Source organism: Pogona vitticeps, chromosome 8 (assembly GCF_051106095.1).
Source record: "Pogona vitticeps strain Pit_001003342236 chromosome 8, PviZW2.1, whole genome shotgun sequence".
Taxonomy (NCBI): Eukaryota; Metazoa; Chordata; class Lepidosauria; order Squamata; family Agamidae; genus Pogona; species Pogona vitticeps.
The window spans coordinates 25,232,872-25,251,227 of record NC_135790.1 but is presented as its reverse complement, the minus strand read 5'-3'; the positions used below and the strand labels follow the sequence as shown (position 1 = coordinate 25,251,227).

General features: G+C 46.2%; 1 protein-coding gene across 2 annotated transcripts in view; it reads left to right on the top strand.

Moving 5' to 3' along the window:
- The window catches only part of SORL1 (sortilin related receptor 1), an 81,240-nt gene that overhangs the window by 50,702 nt on the left and 12,182 nt on the right, over positions 1–18,356 (top strand). For both annotated transcript variants that reach the window (XR_012080906.2, XM_020792508.3), the window contains exons 21-35: positions 69–207; positions 616–789; positions 1,904–2,017; positions 2,472–2,594; positions 3,381–3,500; positions 5,388–5,513; positions 7,355–7,462; positions 7,645–7,776; positions 8,035–8,166; positions 8,511–8,645; positions 9,749–9,904; positions 11,599–11,748; positions 12,602–12,730; positions 15,873–15,999; positions 17,059–17,228. Coding sequence is in view for 1 of the 2 variants with exons in the window: in XM_020792508.3 (XP_020648167.3) it covers positions 69–207; positions 616–789; positions 1,904–2,017; positions 2,472–2,594; positions 3,381–3,500; positions 5,388–5,513; positions 7,355–7,462; positions 7,645–7,776; positions 8,035–8,166; positions 8,511–8,645; positions 9,749–9,904; positions 11,599–11,748; positions 12,602–12,730; positions 15,873–15,999; positions 17,059–17,228 (2,035 nt within the window). In the remaining variant the exon portion in view is untranslated. The remainder of the gene's footprint in view (positions 1–68; positions 208–615; positions 790–1,903; positions 2,018–2,471; positions 2,595–3,380; positions 3,501–5,387; positions 5,514–7,354; positions 7,463–7,644; positions 7,777–8,034; positions 8,167–8,510; positions 8,646–9,748; positions 9,905–11,598; positions 11,749–12,601; positions 12,731–15,872; positions 16,000–17,058; positions 17,229–18,356) is intronic.

Below are 18,356 nucleotides of genomic sequence, written 5' to 3'. Positions count from 1 at the left end.
TTTGTTTGCACCTGAAGTTCTCCACCTAATCTTGAAAGAGAAAATATTTCTCTTCTTTCTTTTTGTAGAATGAGATCTATTGGAATGATTGGTCGCAGCTGAGCATTTTCAGAGCCTCCAAATACAGTGGATCTAGAATGGAAACTCTGGTTGATCATCTTAACGGGGTGATGGATATGAAAATCTTCTACCGTGGGAAGACGGCAGGTACTTCTGGGACACTGAAGAGGGTTTTGTTTTAGTTTTATTCATCACATACTTCAGTCCTTAGAGACAAGAAGTAGAACATTGGTGAACATAATCTGGACATCATTCTACTATTCATGTTTAAAAATTGAGAACTAGGATAAATTACATGAATTCCAATCAGTTTGGTTGCTTGCATAACATAGTTTAGAGATGGCTACGACGGGTCATTCTAGTTGAGGAGGAACGTTTTGAATGATGCCAGCTTGCAAGTTTCAACTAATTGGCATTCTCTCCGGCTGCACCTCAAAGGCTTGTGCCAGGTGTGTCTCTAAACAGGCAGGTCAAAACACACCTGTTTGGCAGCCCAGATGTTTTCAGCTCCTGTGTTTTGAAAGGTGCCCTTCCTCTCCCTCCTCCTTTGGATAGGGGAGAACGCCTGCGTGGCCAACCCTTGTAGCCTCCTCTGCCTGCCAAAGTCTAACAACACCTGGAGCTGCAAGTGCCCAGAGGGAGTCTCCAGCCATGTGCTCCCTTCAGGGGAGGTGAGGTGTAACTGCCCTGCCAGGTATGGTCTGAAGAACAACACCTGTGTGAAGGAAGGTAAGAAACGCACCTTTGCACTGTGTTTGTTGGCTTGGAGACACTGTGTATGCCATATCTCAAGGACCAATCTACACTTGCAGGGTTCCTAATAATTCTCTCTGGAGAGTATAGTTTGTGGGGGAGGGGGGAAGCCTTACTAAACTCAAGTAACCAGGATTCTTTGTCTGGAGGTGGAGCCAGGGAGCCTAAAATGAAGCAAAAACTCATATATATATAAAGTTAGGGTTGCATGCAAAATAGGGCCCAAAATAGGAGGCGGAGAAGAAGGGGGAGATACCAGGAAATCAGGAGTGCCCTTTATATATATATATATAAAGTTAAGGCCTAGATATATCCATGATCTTACATGTAAAGAGTGCATGAGCAGGACACGTTTCAGCTGGGAGCTAAAACAGCTCCTTGTTCCCAGAACTTGGGAACATTAACTTTTTGGACTGATCATGCTAGAATGCCCCACCCACATGGCCATGAGCCACGTTGGGTGGGGGATTATGGGACTTTGAGTCCAAAGCCTTCACAGTCCCAAGCTATGGCTTCTGCAAGTGGGTGGATGTTTAGGTTTGGTGACAAGAAGAAAGGGCTCAACTCTCCGAACTTGGCGATCCTGATTCAAACGGTCTCTCTCATGGGGCCTGCAACAGAATGTTGCAGCATAGAGCGCCCATCCAGACATCTGTACCCTCCTTCAGAATCTACAAACCCATTAATGATTCCATTCTCCCCACTCCCTTTGCCAATAGTTGGTTAGCAATCTATACACGATGGGTACATTTGATCCTTTTGGGGCATTTTTTGTATGTCCCTTTGGTTCGTGTATTTGCGGGGTCAGTGGAGGGGTCTGTATATTGGAGCGACCTCTGCTGAAGGGGGTTGCTCTCCACCCCCTGCTCCCCATGAGCCCAGCATTGGAAGGTTTGCTGCATTTCAAACCTTCCGATTCTGTCCTATGCGGGAGGGAGCCTGTTTCTCAGAGATGTTGGTTCCTGGTTGAGTAGCGCCTTGCAACCATGGAATGAATAGCCGACCGGTGCTGCCTCGTTCATCCTTTAATCCTTCTGTCCTTACCTGTGCTGGCTTCTTTACTCCCCTGCGCGTTGTTGCCGGGCCCTAGAAAACGTCTGCCTCTTCAACCAGTACAGATGCTTCAACGGGAACTGCATCAACAGCATCTGGCAATGTGACAACGACAATGACTGTGGCGACATGAGTGATGAGAAGAACTGCCGTAAGTGACCCGGCTGAGATGGCCCATCTGGAGGGTGCACCGTGTTTCGCATGCAAAACAGGGCCCAAAATAGGAGGCAGAGAAGGGGGAGATGCTAGGAAATCAGGAGCGCCCTTCCATGCTTTTAAGACAGGCCAAAGTTTTTCTCAACCCTATCAGTAGAGACCCTTTAAGTGCAGATGCTCATAACTGGATTTGAGCTTCCAAAATGGTAGCCGGGTTTGTCTTATCCCCTAAGATTGGGGAGAGGTTGATCCGCTGAATTATCGGCCTACTCAAGGTTTAATTTCACTGAGTCATCTTTCAGGATGTCCGTTGGCAAAGCTTCAAAAGGCCCAGTGAGCCAAGAGGAGCAATGTTCTCATTCTGTGGGGTGGTTTAAATAAAGCTGCCAGCATCTCAGGACCATTTGCTTATGACCTGAAATTTCCCTTTTTTCCTCCCCGCCCAACAGCGACAACCGTGTGTGATCCTGATACTCAGTTCCGGTGCCATGAATCTGGGACCTGTGTCCCACTGTCCTACAAGTGTGACCTGGAAGATGATTGTGGGGACAACAGCGATGAGAGCCACTGCGGTAAGTGTGGCTTACTTGGAGGGTCTCGTTTGCTCTGTGAATGCTTTGCCAAACACGTGTGCGCATGATCACACAAGGAACAGCGCATGCATACCTTCTTTTGCTGCTTGCACACCAGCAGTGTAATTTCACGGCCCGTAAGCCATTTCCCAACTGGAAGAAGTGAGCAAACTGGGTACAGTGAGAAACAGAGCTTAGAAGTAAGGAATTCCAAGTAGCATGGCTCTGTGGAACTGGTTACCTTCTGGGTAATGAGGATGTAGTGAAGTTCCATTCCAAAAGTGGAGTAATGAACAGGAACCAAATTACTTTATAGTACAGTAGGGTCACGAGATCTGCAGAAGGATTGGTTTGAGTAGCGAAAGGTTTCAGTCTAACAAGAAAGAAGTCCAGTTGCCACGATTCAACTTCTAGATTGAACACAATACATTTCATGGTCTCTGTCTAGTGACCAGTTCTGGTAAATACACCTGGAAATACATATAAATAAATTCTTCTGGGTTTTTTTATTCAGTACTTTCAGCCAGCAAGCAAGTGAACCAGTGGATACTGAGCCCGTGGATAAGGGGTTCCTAGTGTATAACAAGTAACTGGTGGGTGCAGAAGAGTTGGAGGGGCCTGCAAAATCAGTGTACGGGAGGGTTGCAGATGGCCACCCCAAAGTAGAACCGAGAAGCCCCGTTGAGTGGGGATAAAGCAGATAGAAAGGAACAACCCGTTGGAAGTGCCGTGTGGATGGTAACCAGACTTATGTGCTTTGCTTCTCTGGAAAACTCTTTTTTGCAGAAGCCCACCAATGCCGGAATGATGAGTTCAGCTGCAATTCAGGGATGTGCATTCGTCTCTCGTGGAAGTGCGATGGAGACAACGACTGCCGGGACTGGTCCGACGAAGCCAACTGCACCAGTGAGCAATGTTGCAAAAACCGACAAGCTCAATCCACCCATGATGGGATTTTCTGATGATTAAATGCCACCTCTTGGGAACGCATGTAGTGTCCTTGATGTTGAGTTGTGCTGTTTTGAAAAGAACATAAATGCTAGTAGTGGAGTTGTTGTTCAGTAAGGTGGATGTTTCACCCTTTTACCAGCAAGGGAATCATTCATTCCTTTGCCGAGTTAGATGAAAAGACAGATGATGATGATTATGCAGGGGAGGGGGATTGCACAGAAGAAATATCACAAAGTAGGCAGCACAATTTAGGTGCTGCTATGTTTGCCCCCCACACACACACACACAAAAGGGGCAGAATATAGAAATTTGCAAAAATATCTTTGGGGAAATTTATGTGAAGCCGATTGGAGTTCAAAGTTTCAGCTTGTCATCCAGAATAATTTGTGCACTAATGGAGTGGTATATAAACAAACAGGCAAATTTTGGCTTCACTCTGCTGTCCATGGAGAGGATTAGTACTAAACCGGGAAATTTTCTGGAGGAACCACATATATTCTACTACAGAAAAAGGACAGGATCTGTTCTCGGTCATCCTAGAATGCAGGAAACATCATCATGAGCTCAGGCTACAGGAAGCCAGGTTTAGACTGATGATCAGGAAAAAAATCTTCTTAACTATTAGAGCAGCATGACAATGGAACCTCAAGAGGTGGAGAGCGCTCCAGTGCTGGAGGCCTTCAAGAGAAAATGGGACATCCCTCTGTCCGATCTGCTCTGACTTGGATTCCTGCCTTGAGCAGGGGGTTGGACTTGATAGCCTTAGAGGCCCCTTCCAACTCCGTTACTCCATGATTCTCTTCTACCAAAGCCCTTCTCCATGTCTCGGCTTCATTTCTCCACCACTGCATCTTCTGTTTCCATTTGGTTTGACTTCATAACCTTGTGGTCCCTAACAGCTATAAAGACGAAACAGCTGGTTATTCTTATGGGGTGGACACACTAGGGTGGCTTCTCTCTCTGTGATTTTTCCAGCAGTGAATGATTATATGACAGGAAACCTCTTCTGAAAAGCCTGCTGTTTGTGGGTGTTTTTTTTTGGGGGGGGGGATTTTTAAAAGTTTTATTTTGTTAAGCCTTGGCTTAAAATTATCTGAGCATAACAGTTATTTAGAAACCACTCATCTGGCAGCTCTGCAGGCTGAAATTATACCTCTTATCAAGTGTAATTACATTTCACAGTGAATATTTAATAGAATAATACAGCTGGCACAGTACGGGAGTTTAAAATATCAGGAAGCACATCAGCCGTTTGTTGGCAGGAAACGGCATGAATTCAATTTACTGGAGCATGTCCTGCCTTCCTAATAAAAGGCCCTTCTGTTTCTCTAAGTAAGTTAAGTAAGCAAAGTAAGTAAGTAAGTTAGGTAAGTAAGTAAGTAAGTAAGTAAGTAAGTAAGTAGGGTGAAGGTGCTTGGTTTGAGAATTAGAGTAAGAAATTTTTGGAGCAGGGAGAGATAAATGTCAGCCTGAGCCTTGTGGTGCAGTGGTTAAACTGCAGTTCTGCAGTGAAGACTCTGCTCACAACCTGAGTTTAATCACAGGCTCAGATAGGTGGTTCAGGGTTAACTCAACCTTCCATCCTTCCAGGGTCAATAAAATGAGTTCCCAGGGTTGTGGGGAGCAATGTGTAACCTGCATAATTTCATTGTAAACCTCCCAGAGAGAGCTCTGAGGACAGTATATGAGCAGCACACTTTGCTTTACTTTCTCAGCCTTTTCATATACAATAGATCTCAAAACGGCTTCCTTGTGCTCTTTTCTAGACCTTCATTTACATATCGCTCTGGGTGATTTCTCATTTCTTTCTCTCTCTTTTTTTCGCCCCATGGTTGCTTTTAGCTGTCTATCATACCTGTGAAGCCTCCAGTTTCCAGTGTCACAACGGCCACTGCATCCCTCAGAGGTGGGCCTGTGATGGAGATGCTGACTGCCAAGATGGATCTGACGAGGACCCCACCAACTGTGGTATGTATGGAAGGGGCTCTCAGCTGGCGTGAGGAAGTTAAAATGGGCTTCTCTCCACCTGAGTGGACAGTTGAAAAGAGTGTGTTGACCATAACTTGACAAAGTTCCTTTTGGGGCTTGAAGAAGTTCCTTTTGTAGAACCCAGAACCACCACCCCCCAACATGTCCACGAGTCAGGATGTCTTCTAACGAGTTGTCATCCAGAATAATAATTTTCTAGGGTTCTGACAATGACCTCTATTGTCATGGATATTAGTATGTTTTTTGGAAGGTTCTCTGGGAATGTGGGCCTTTTCTGATCCTGAAAGCATGTACAGCTCAATGTGTTGTGTGGATGTGGTGATGCAGGTAAGCCCTGCCTTCCACAGGCCCACATTTCCCAGAAGGTCCAGCATGATCACTTAACAGTGTTTTTATGATTAGCAGTCCTGATGAGGAATGGCTGTACGTGTGCTCAGTGGAATGTGTGTGTAGATCCTATGTGTATCTTCCCATTGAATACACGAAGGTTTGCAGGTCCTCTGGGTGGGGATAGGGAAGGTGGGACTTCCCTGCTGCCCAACATCACGACCAGCCTTTGAGCCCTAAATAGCTGCAGGCTGAATGCCGAAACAGGACTGATATATCTTGAGAACTTCAGCTATACATATTCATCTTCTGCCTTATATAATTTGTTAGAACCTCATCGTTTGGGTGAGGAAAGAAAGTGGTTCCTTATTTGTGTTGGAATGGGGGGGAGGAGACCCCAACGAATCCTGCGAAAAATATCTCTTCCCTTAAGCAAGTCCTCTCTCTCTCTCTCTTTCTTTCTCTCTCTCTCTCTGGAAGTCCCCTGGAGTATTTGTGTCTTCCCACTCTTCCTTTCTGGCTCAGGGGGGCATTCAACAGGGGAAGAGCTCACACTTCAGACCCTTTGTGTCATGGTCCTGTGTGAGCTCTTTCCTGGAGATCTCTTTGAGAACCGCAACCAGCCCGCCCCGATCCATGCCCAAGCTGTGGCCTTTTTTGATCCAGCAGTCAAGGGTGGCCGCTGTGTTTTTAAACCTGTTCTCGTAATGTCTTTAGCTAATATTTTAAATGGAATGTTTATTTAATTCTTTTAAAATTTTAAAATACTTGTATACTGTATTGTTTTTAGCTGTAGTGTTTTTTTTGATGATGTCAGCCAACGGGTCCTTTTTTAAGGAGAAAGGAAGGATAAAAATATTTTAAGTAAGTAAGTAAGTAAGTGAGGGAGGGAGGAAGGAAGGAAGGAAGGAAGGAAGGAAGGAAGGAAGGAAGGAAGGAAGGAAGGAAGGAAGGAAGGAAGGAAGGAAGGAGGGAGGGAGGGAGGGAGGGAGGGAGGGAAGGAAGGAAGGAAGGAAGGAAGGAAGGAAGGAAGGAAGGAAGGAAAGGAAGGAAGGAAGGACGGACGGACGGACGGACGGACGGACGGACGGACGGACGGACGGACGGACGGACGGACTATGTTTTAGGGCCAGGCTAGAGTGATTCCCGGACAGGAGAGTTACTTTGAGGGTGATTGCTCCTTACAAAGCTATCCTTTCCGAAACGATCAGACACGATTCATTCTCATATGATCACACTTTAAGTCTCCATTATCTTAGATCTTCAGAGCTGGAAGGGACCCTCTGGATCCTTTGAGTCCAGCCTTTGTCAAGGAAGGGACAGTGAGAAAATCGAACGCCCCATGCAACCAGAAACCTAAACCACGGAGCCATCCTTTTCCTTAAAAACCTTCTCCCTCATTCTCCAACCCACCTTGCTCTGTTCATATTTCCATAGTGCTGAAAGTTGGCCTCCTTTGGTTTCATTTTATTTTTCATCCCGCTGTGTTGCAGAGACGAAATGCAATGGCTTCCAGTGTCCAAACGGCACCTGCATCCCATCCAGTAAGCGGTGTAATGGAGCACGGGACTGTTCTGACGGCTCGGATGAGCATCACTGTGGTGAGTGGCACCTGGGAAGGGGCTCAGCGCAGGCTGCCAGCAGCAGCTCAAGGATTGTTACTCCAGATGGCAGGCAGATGGAATTGTGGACAATGAAATCTAAAGTATAAAATAGAGAGATGCCATGTGCCATTGATTGACTGAGTGATCCATTTTGCTCTTCTTTGTTCAACGTTCTGCAGAGCCCCTCTGTACGCATTACATGGATTTTGTGTGCCGAAACCGACAACAGTGCTTGCTTCGTCCCATGGTGTGTGACGGCACCGTGCACTGTCAAGACGGCTCGGATGAAGACCCTGCGTATGCCGGATGCTGTAAGCTTAGCGGTCGAGAACAGTGTTGTAAAAATCCGATTTTTTTAGAAACCAGGGCCGGACAGGACAAGGCGCAGGTCTAAAAAGCTGAAAGTAACAGCAGGTCCCTCTGAGTAGAGTTTTGACTGCAATACTGCAGTTTAACCGCTTCACCGCGAAGCGCCTTGCGTGATAGCAAGAAGACTAACACTTCAGTCGTTCCATTTTGAGTTGTTGTTGGTATTGTTTTTTTAAAAAATACATTTTTCTTCTTTGCAGCCCAAGACCCAGAGTTCCACCACACTTGTGACCAGTTCAGTTTCCAGTGCCAGAATGGCGTGTGCATCAGCCTGGTGTGGAAGTGCGATGGCACGGATGACTGTGGGGACTATTCCGATGAGGCAAACTGTGGTGAGTACATAGCGAGTGTTTCCCACTTCATCAAACTGGAAGAAAAAAAAAAGAGAAAAGAAGTGGGTTTTGTCAGAGGATGATGAGAATCTTAATTCAGCCCATTCAGGGAGTCTCTGTCCAGGGAAGGTGGAATGAGTTAATGGCTTTCATTATGGCGATGCTGATGGTTTTGGGATCTCATTTGCTTTTAAACTGGTTTTGTGATTCTTGTCAACCAGTTCGAGGTCTGTCTTTTTTGAGGAGGGAAGAAGGCAGGGTGGAAAAGGCATTGAGCTCAAACCCACCAACCTCTTGTGGCATCAAGTAGCCAAGAGCTGACCAGAACCTTTTGCTGTCACTAGAAAACCCAACGGAAGCCCCCAATTGCTCTCGGTACTACCAGTTCCAGTGTGACAACGGGCATTGCATCCCCAACCGGTGGAAGTGCGATGAGGAGAACGATTGTGGGGACTGGTCAGACGAGAAGGTGTGTGGAGGTAAGGAGTGTTTTGTTTTTCTTCAAGTTGGGCAACTTGGCCCAATTTGGTTTTGGACCCTAGGAGAGAGGCCGCTGAAACTGCTTGGCCACCAAACTGCTGGATCGCTCAGCGGTTCAGGTCTCTGGGTGGGGAGTTCGATTCCCCGCTGTCCCTCTTTGGCAGCGGCTGGACTCCATGACCCAGCTCTGCAGTTCTAAGATTATTTTTATATTGTGATTAATTGATGGTTGAGGAAGTTGTCCAAGATGGCCTTGAAGAAGACACAGTGGGTCTGCCGATGAAGGTTAAGCCGAAGGCCACTAACAAAACTCTTCTGCCACCTCAGCAGTGAATCTAGATAGAGGGTGGCAGAATGGCATATATCTTTTGGGAGTGGCCGATGGGGCCATCTAAATACTAGCACTGGTGAACAAATGGTTAAATAGAAGGAAAGGAGGCAGATGGCTCTGGGTCTATGACAAGGATGGCAAAGGGGCAGCCTGTTCTCGGGCCATGTTTGAGACTTCTGGGACCTCCCCTCCCCCCCCCCAGACCAACTCATCCCCCACAAGCTGAAGACCACAGGGTCACTCCGCAACCAGGAGTTAGATTTCTGCTGTTAAATAAGATGCATTGCTTCTCCTGCCAAAAAAAAGCCCACCAGGGAAAAATGATCCACAGAAAAAGTAAAATTCTGAGCACCAGAAATAACTTTTTTTAAAAAAAGAGGACTAAAAAGCTTTATAGAACTTACACACAATCTAGAGGCAACGATGGGCGATATCTTTATTACTAAAAAACCGAAATCACAAATATATACTAGCTTTCAACCCCATGTGGGTTTTTTTTCCTTCGGTGCCCATCTTGATGAACATCCTGGCAGAGTCAAAAGCTGGCTTGCATTGGTGATTTTTAGTGGTCTAAGAAAATAATCACTCACCTTTGTCTTCGTCTTACCTTTTAAAAACATTTTCCAGACCTGGTGTGGGCCATTGTAAGTCCTGGGGGTGGGAAGGTGGCCCAGAGACCCGCTAAAGTTGACCACCCTTGCTTCTATGCCCTGACAGGTAAATGGCAGTGCTGTGTCGGTTCAAATGTCTGAACGGCTGGTTTAATTTCAGGTTCGGCTGTTGTTCCCGTGACGACGATGGCCCCTACCACATGTTCCCCCAACCACTTCCGGTGTAACAGTGGTGCCTGCATCATGAACAGTTGGGTTTGTGACGGATACCGAGATTGCGCCGATGGCTCTGATGAAGACGCTTGCCCCACTTCGCGTAAGACAAGGGGACGTTGCTCCTTTGTTTTTTAAATGTAGCTCCATGTATTCACTTGTGATCTTAGAGGGCTTATTCATCCTGAAGAGGTCCACATTTAGAACTGCACCACTGCAATGGAGAAAAAAAAAGCTTAGGTGGATGAGAAGTAATTTTTATGTGTGGGAAAGTACCATGCATTGTGCAATCCACTTGGCTTTGGTACTCCAGACACATTTCTGGATGAGAATTCAGAGCACGGAATCTATTGCAAGAGGTTCTACAAGGGGAATCTTACATTCTAGATCCTAAAAGCCTCAGCTCCGCCCAACTTACAGTAGATCCCAGCTGTGCAGTTACAGTGGTTTGTTCGTTCATTTCCATGGCTCTGTTTATGCATTTTTGTGGCTTGTGGTTTGGTGAGCGACTTAGAATTCTGTACCAGAGAGATATAGAACCATCCACTGAACTAGAGAATTCTAGCACCTACCCAAACTATACATTCCAGATCCCATAGAATAGGGCTGCAACCGTTTAAGTGTTATCAGACTCAAGGTCTACATTAGTTAGAAAAGATGTAAGAGGACATGCGGAAGGTTCAGGGGTGGGAAGGATGAAGAAAGGTGGTGCAGGGACTCATCGTATGGCAATCCAGGTTTGGTTGAATTGGAAACTCATTGAGCTGCTGTTTTATTGGTCTTGGACTTTCTGTCATTGGTCATCCTTGGTTTTGTGCATTTGAACAAGATACTTTACACATTTTAAAATTATAACTAGAGGCATCCAATAAAAAACGTACTTCATGCTCCCACTTAGTTTGGAAGCTGTTAAAATATTTATTGCACTTAACTAAATTATTCAGTTTTGTTTATGTGAAAGTAAGGGGGGGGGAAGCATACAGAAACTAGAGTTATACAAATGGAGGTCATGTGTGGGAGCAATTCATCTCAAGATGCTCTGAAGTGGAGTTGATTATTTAAAAATTAGTTTCAGGTAATCACAATCACAAGTGATTGTTCCAAATTTGTGGCACCGGTCCTGTTAAAATTGGAGGGAAAAATCTGATGCGGACAAAATCCATTTTATGTTATCTGTGGAAGTGCCTTGACATTCTGGAAAGAGTTGCAGATTGCATCAGCTCGATCGTGAGGAAGCGAAGCCTCGCCTTCAATTAAATGGCTTTGAAGGGTTTGGTCTTCTGCTTTCCTACCTCGTGGATTTTGTATGCATGGGGCATTTAATGAACCAGTTTGGTTCTCTTCGTTTTATTCTCTTTATGCCAATAAAGGTTTAAAAAGAAAGCGGGAAGGGAAGAAAAATGGGCTGGAAAGAAAAGGCTTAAAAGCCGTTGAAGGAGAAGGCACCGTGAGGTAGCCGTGGAGGCAGAGTTTCCGCTGGACTAGTCAAGCAGGCAGCTATTCTGTGTGATGCTTTTACGAGCCAAATAGTCAAATTTTTCTCATCTCTTAACTGGTCTGAGACCGCCATCTGGTGGCCTGGAAAGTGAGGAAACAGTAGTTCTGGGTTGGCGAGATTTGAATTGAAACAAGCGAGTGTGTAGACTCTGTATGAAACTCAAAACAGGAGGCACTGTCTTTATGGAAACGGGATGCTCCATTTTTTTTATGGCTCTGTCCCGTGCAGACCTGAGGATGGTGCCTCCAGTTTTGATTCTGATCTGGACCGTTTTGAAAACCTCTTTTCTTTCGGCCCAGCTGTCGGGGTCCTGCCGACGTCCGCCGGTGCCCCTGGACGCTGCAGCCGCTTTGAGTTCGAATGCCAGCACGTGAAGAAGTGCATCCCAAACTGGAAGCGCTGCGACGGCTTGAAAGACTGCCAGGATGGGACGGACGAGCTCAACTGCCGTGAGTGTCTGTGGAATATTCTGTGATTCAGCCGCCCTGTGGCTAATGGTCTCTTCTCCCATCTCCAAAGGACAGCTTCTGCTCCTGGAAACCTCCAGAGGCAGTGATTCTTCTTTTAAACAAATCAGAGCCACTGCTCCTTCCCTGTTGAAAAGGAAAAAAAACAGAGTTTCTGGGCTCCCTGAGCTTCTTTTCTTTATATCCTGTGAAGCCATGCTTCCCAACCTTGGATTCCCCAGATGTTCATGGACTGAAACCCCCAGAAGCCTTCACTACTACCTGTTCTGGCCAGGATTTCTGGGAGTTGTAGTCCATGAACATCTGGGGACCCAAGGCTGAGAATCCCTGCAGTAAAGCATGGCTTGCGTGACACTCCAGCTTTGAATGGGTCCATGTAAACCTTATGTGATTAAGGATTTAAATCCACCCACCCCTTAAGTCAATTCTGTTCTTTGAAATATTTAAAGGAAGAGCCCAGGGTGTAGTGGAGAAACCTATAAACCTTCCCTTTGTGGTTGCAATCTTGGATTTTCAGGTTGCTGGAAGAGTTACCCTTGCAACACGATATCCAGGAGAACTTCTATGGCTTGGTTCAAATCCTCAGCATTGAAACTCACTGGGAAAATCTAGGGCCAGATCGTCATCAGATCGTCTCAGTCTTGTTGACCTTATTGGGTGGTTGTGAGATTAATGGGGGTGGGTGGGGGCTGAGCCGTGTGTGCTGCTTTGATTATTGGAGAAAAAGATGTACTGTGTGGTTGCAAAGCAATTAAATAACCAGACAAGTAGCCAATGAGGAGAGGATTCGGTTTGATGTCCTAAAGCAGCTTTGTGTGTTCCTTTTCTCCTCCAGCTACTCACAGTACCTTACTGTGTCCCAGTGGGTTCAAATGTGAAGATGGAGACGTGTGCATCATGTTGGCCGAGCGATGTGATGGGTTCCTGGATTGTTTTGATAGCAGCGATGAAAGAAACTGCACTGGTAGGTCCCGGTGCACCACACTGGATGTCAACTTTCCCTGCACGGACCTTCTTAGGTCGCCCTGATCCACTCAATTCTTTCATCCGAGGCCTGGCCGGGTAGGGGGGCAGCTGTTTCCAGATGACAGGGTCTGTTCAGCAATGGCTCCAATCCATGGAATTCCCACTTAAGCCTTTCTCCTGATCGATCTTTGGGGGCCAAGAGAAGACGATACTCTTTCATGGTGCCAGCTCAGCAATGAGCCATTCCGGATCTCCTCATCCTTTTCCAGGCCTTGTTGTGGATTTCTTTTCTGTGATTTCGTGGCTCACTGTTTATTGCCTGCCACTCATGGGATTAGCATTAGGGTTTGACCTCTTTCACTGCCTGATGGACTGCTGTGGATGGAAATCTGGGATGCAAATATTTTCAGCTCTTTACCTGACTTAAGCATTTCGAACTGGGTTCAGAGAGAAGCAACCCTCCATCCGCTGAGCCAGGAATCTTGTAGGGCAGCCAAGGGAACATCACTGATCTTTCCAGGTTGTTTTGGCACATGGAGTAGGACTGCTATAAATTGTCATGGCCTTTTCGTGCTCAAGGTCCCCATAAAGGGCAGGTTCTCTGCATTGTCTTTCAAACCTCCAGAACGCCGATGGCTAGTGCTACGGGCGGCCAAGGCTATCACAGAACAGCACGCCCCTGCCTGGATTGATGATCCTAAGCACTGTGCAGCCCACCAGACACAGCATGGGAGAATTGATTTTTGTGATCACAGCTGCCAGAATCCCCAAGCTAACTGGTTTGGGAGTGCTGGTCGTTGTAGTTCAGTGAAGTAGCTTTCTTAAGTTCATCAGGCACCTATTGTGGCTACCAAGAATTGGTCCACAGTTCTTTAGACTCTTAGTAGACCATAATAGACAGATAGCAAGCTTCTCGTTTCTCTTTCTGTGCACACAAAATTTCAAGAGCATTTTTATTCTGTCCTTCCTGTGAGAGCAGAGAAGTTTACAGGGATCATTAAAAAGAAAAAGAAAGGAAACTCTATCTCTTCCTACGAATATATGCTCTGAAAGATGCAACACAAGAGGAAGAAGCAATGCGGAGGGAGAAAGAATATCTCAGGCTCAGGGAACGCTTCTTCAGGTCATGACCACCTGGAATGGAAACAGTTCAAAGAGAGAAGCCAAAAAGCAACTGATCTTTCAGTAGAGCTGATAAAGAGTCTCTATGGCCCCATCTCTTTCCACCTCTTTATTCCTCATCAAACGGATCTCTTGCTTATAACAAAGTGAGGATGAGCGAATGTAGCCCAGAAGCTCTAAATATGGTCCTTGGTTGATTTCCTTCAGAGTGACAGAAAGGGAAATGGCAATGTTTAAGGCTCCTTCACATGCACAAACCTTTGCAAGCAGAAAGCTAACAAATCCAGGTGGTAGACTGCAGTCCAGTTTTCTCCATTACATGCCTGTTCCCTCCCCACCAACATAAAGTTATCTTCTTTCATGGGGGCAATTAATCAGTATTGGAACATTACCTGTATAATGAGGTAGCACTGGTTGTTTGTTTGTTTGTTTGTTTGTTTATACCCCGCACCATCTGGCAACCAGGCCAGACTGGGCAGCTAACAACAAGATAAACAACACAACATCAAAACACAATAAAAGTAAAACAATACACATTCAAATGAATGCGATATGATAGTCAAAGCTATTGTTTTTCCAGTAGTGATGTATGGAAGTGAGAGCTGGACCATAAAGAAGGCTGACTGCCGAAGAATTGATGCTTTTGAATTGTGGTGCTGGAGGAGGCTCTTGAGAGTCCCCTGCAATGCAAGGAGAACAAAGCTATCCGTTCTGAAGGAAATCAACCCAGAGTGCTCACTGGAAGGACAGATCCTGAAGCTGAGGCTCCAATACTTTGGCCATCTCATGAGAAGAGAAGACTCCCTGGAAAAGACGCTGATGTTGGGAAAGGGTGAAGGGAAGAGGAGAAGGGGATGACAGAGGATGAGATGGATGGACAAGGTCATCGAAGTAACCAATATGAATTTGACCCAACTCCGGGAGGCAGTGGAAGACAGGAGGGCCTGGTGTGCTCTGTTCCATGGGGTCACAAAAAGTTGGACATGACTAAACGACTAAAAAACAACAGCAACATACATCAACTAAAGTGCAAAGACTAGCTTCCTTTCCAGGTTTTTCTGATTTTCCAGTCTCCAATGTGTCAGTATTTCTGTTCCATTAAAAAATAAATAAATCCCTGATCCTCAATTCATTACAGTTTAGATGATGGCCAGGCAAACAGCAGTCGATTGCTGTCTCTCTTCCCCAGTGCTTCTTCTTCCCATCTCCCACCTCGGGATTCAACCATTTTCTTCCCACAGCAGAAGAGGGCCGCTGAGCATCAATCCGTCCTTAGTTCTTTAATTAAATATTGATTCCAAGGGGTTGCCAAGATCTTAGCTCACCCACCAAGCCATGAAAATTTCTGCTGGGCCAGAATTCTAAAGAGATGCACATCAGCAGGTTTGCATCATCCTAGTGGGTGTGAGAGGCTTTGGCCCCCTCCTCCTCATCATCATCTTAGAGAACTGCAGAGCTAGAAGCGACCGTCCTTCAATGTTCACTGGAGGGCTGGTCTGATCAGTTCACACCATCCCTGGTGCAGAATATATAGGGCTGAGCTTTTTGAAGCTGGAGTGCCCATTTTGGTGTTTCTTCTGTATCAAAATCTCCCTGCTTGTGGAAAACCGGATGGCTCAGGGAACGGATACACATGTTTTGTGTGTGTTTATCTGCCTTTGGTATTACTGATTTAAAATGTTGGCTCACTTTTCTCAGGGACAAGGCAGGAGAACATCGTAGCTTGGGTTTGAGGTTATCAAGATAAGCCAGTGATTCCTAATCTCAGGTCCCCATATGTTTTTTTGGACTACAACTCCCAGCAATCCTGGCCAGCACAGCTAGTGGCAAAGGCTTTTGGGAGTCGTAGTCTAAGAACATCTGGGGACTGGAGATTAGGAACCACTGAGATAAACAGTGAGGATGGGCAATTGTCCTCACTACCACCACTGTCAAGTTCTCCTTTAGCGTAGTGACGGATGATTTCTTGTTTTGTTGCCTTGTCCCTTCTAAAGCCTCACTAAATTGCTTTTTCACAGATGAGAACCTTGTCTATAAAGTCCAGAACCTCCAGTGGACGGCAGATTTTTCAGGCAACATCACTCTGACCTGGGCCCGCCCCAAAAAGATGCCTCTTGCTTCCTGTGTCTACACGATCCATTACAGGTAATGAGACTAGCGATGAGCACGAATTGCCAGTTCGATGGTTCATAATGCTTCGTTCGGATGCACAGGGGTTCCACAGGCACCCTGGCTTCCCTCCCCTGCCTCCTCCAGCAGGCGCCCACTCAGAGGAGGAGGTGGGGCAAGGAAGTCTAGAATGCTGCCTCTCAGTGGGCGCCTGCTGGAGGAGGCAGGAGAGGGAAGCCAGGATGCCTGCAGAACCCCTGTGCATCCGACGAACGAACCATTATGAACCACCAAACTGGCAGCTTGTGCTCATCTTTAAATGGAACCCAGTTTTAGAACATGTAGCAAAGATGTGATCAGGTGGGGGAATAGATTGCAGTTTGTCTTACTTGTGGAGCAGTTTGGTACGATCTGTTCCCTGGCAATCTCACAACGTACGGGGAATTGCACATCAGCCTGACTCCAATATCTAGCCAAGCTGGGCCTTTTGAATTGGATCCAAACCAATCACAATATCTGCCAACTTGTCCCTAAAAGGGCCCATATTTATTGATCCATGTCCACCCAGCATTCCATTCCAAGCAGCATCATGAGCGCTCATCAGCTCCAAAGCTCCACTATTTTGTCAAATACGCAGAATAGCTGCCAACCACGCCACGTCATAGGCATTCAGGATCATTTGAGCTTTTGCTCTCTGCATTTCTTGCATCAACTTCCCCGAGAGGGCCAAGTTCCAAACACGTTTATACCAACCGTTGAAAATTAGAATTCCTTTTTGCATCCTTTCCCTGTTACGATAGTTGTTGTCGAATCAAGGTATACAGTAAATCAGGGAAGAACAGATCTAAAGGACAAAACTAAATTCCTGTTCCCAGGAAATGACACACTAAATGGAGACGATGGAGAAAAGGGACAGGATAGGGGGAGGCAAAGATAGCAAGCTGTGATGGGATGCAAAGGATGATAGGCATTGTAGTCCCATACATCCAGAAGGCACCAAGCCAGTTCCAATTTTCTGAGCTTCTTAAACATCCTCCTGAGCTACCCAGGGTTTCAGCGTGATGTTGCTCCTTTCCTTTGTGTTCCCAAATCCAGGATGGTTGGAGAAAGTGTGTGGAAATCCTTAGAAACTCACAGCAATAAAACCAGCAGTGTCTTGAAGGTGCTGAAGCCCGACTGCACGTACCACATCAAAGTTCAGGTCCAGTGCTTGACGAAAACCTACAACACCAATGACTTCATCACCTTGCGTACCCCGGAAGGATGTAAGTTGGGCTACTGGTTGGTAGCATGGCGTCGGATGTCTTGACAGATGCATCAGAGGTGCTAAGCTCAGTGGCAGGACATCTGCATTGTGTGAAGAAGGTCCAAGGATCCATCTCCACCCCCCCCCCCAGATAAAGCTAGGAAAGAATCTCGCTTGCAGCCTCAGAGAGCTGCTGCCGGTCAGTGCTGACAGTACTAAGCTAGCTGGATCTATCAACTGACCCAGGATAAAGCAGCTTCCAGTCTTACTATGTCTCTATGTTACACTGAAGATGGTTTTCTATGTCTCTATACAACTGTTGATCACAATAGAACTACAACATCCAGAATCCCCAGCCTGTTTTGCCAGTGATGGACTAAGAGAGTTGTGTCCGCAATATATGGAGCACCAAAAATTCCCCAGTCCTGGCCCTAGACTGTTTTTTTTTTTTTTGAGTGCTCTGGCCCCATTAGGCTCTCTTGCCCCTAAAGAATGTCTTTCCCCATCAAAAACAGGTGGTCCTACGGTTCTAAAAAAAAAAGTCAGCTGCAGCAATTGCACCTTTTGAGTAAGTTTCAAGGGCCCCCTTGTCATTATTTAACACCAAAATAAGCCACATGTTTTTCAAGTTAGACTTCTGGCCATGTCTAATTTCTTTTTTGTTGTGGGTTCTGTATTGTCCTGGAAGATCATTTGGGACAGAGAATTGGTGTGTAGGCCTGCCAAAGGGGTCCACCCCATTTGACACAATCTGCTGTTCTTAATCTTGCCTGCATGTTTGCAGTTTGCTATACAGGTTGCAGTGGATTGTCCAGTCACGTCCAGTGCAGACACCCAGCAGAATTTCTAGCTGGGTGCAACTTTTTTTATGCAACCTACATTTTCTTGCTTCCTGTCTCAGTGTATACTCACAACACAGCATGCTGCAGCCATGTCATTCTTGCTGTTAGTGATGTTTGCATTTTTTCACCATTGACACAAAGAGAATCTATGGCTGGCTGGACAGCTCAGTGGTTTAGGTATCTGATTGTGAAGCCCGAGTTTGGGAGTTTGATTCCCCACTGTGCTGTCAGGGAGAAGAGCCAGCCTGGGTAGCCTTGGGCAAGCTGCACAATCCCACGTCTCCCCCAGAAGAAGGGAACAGGAA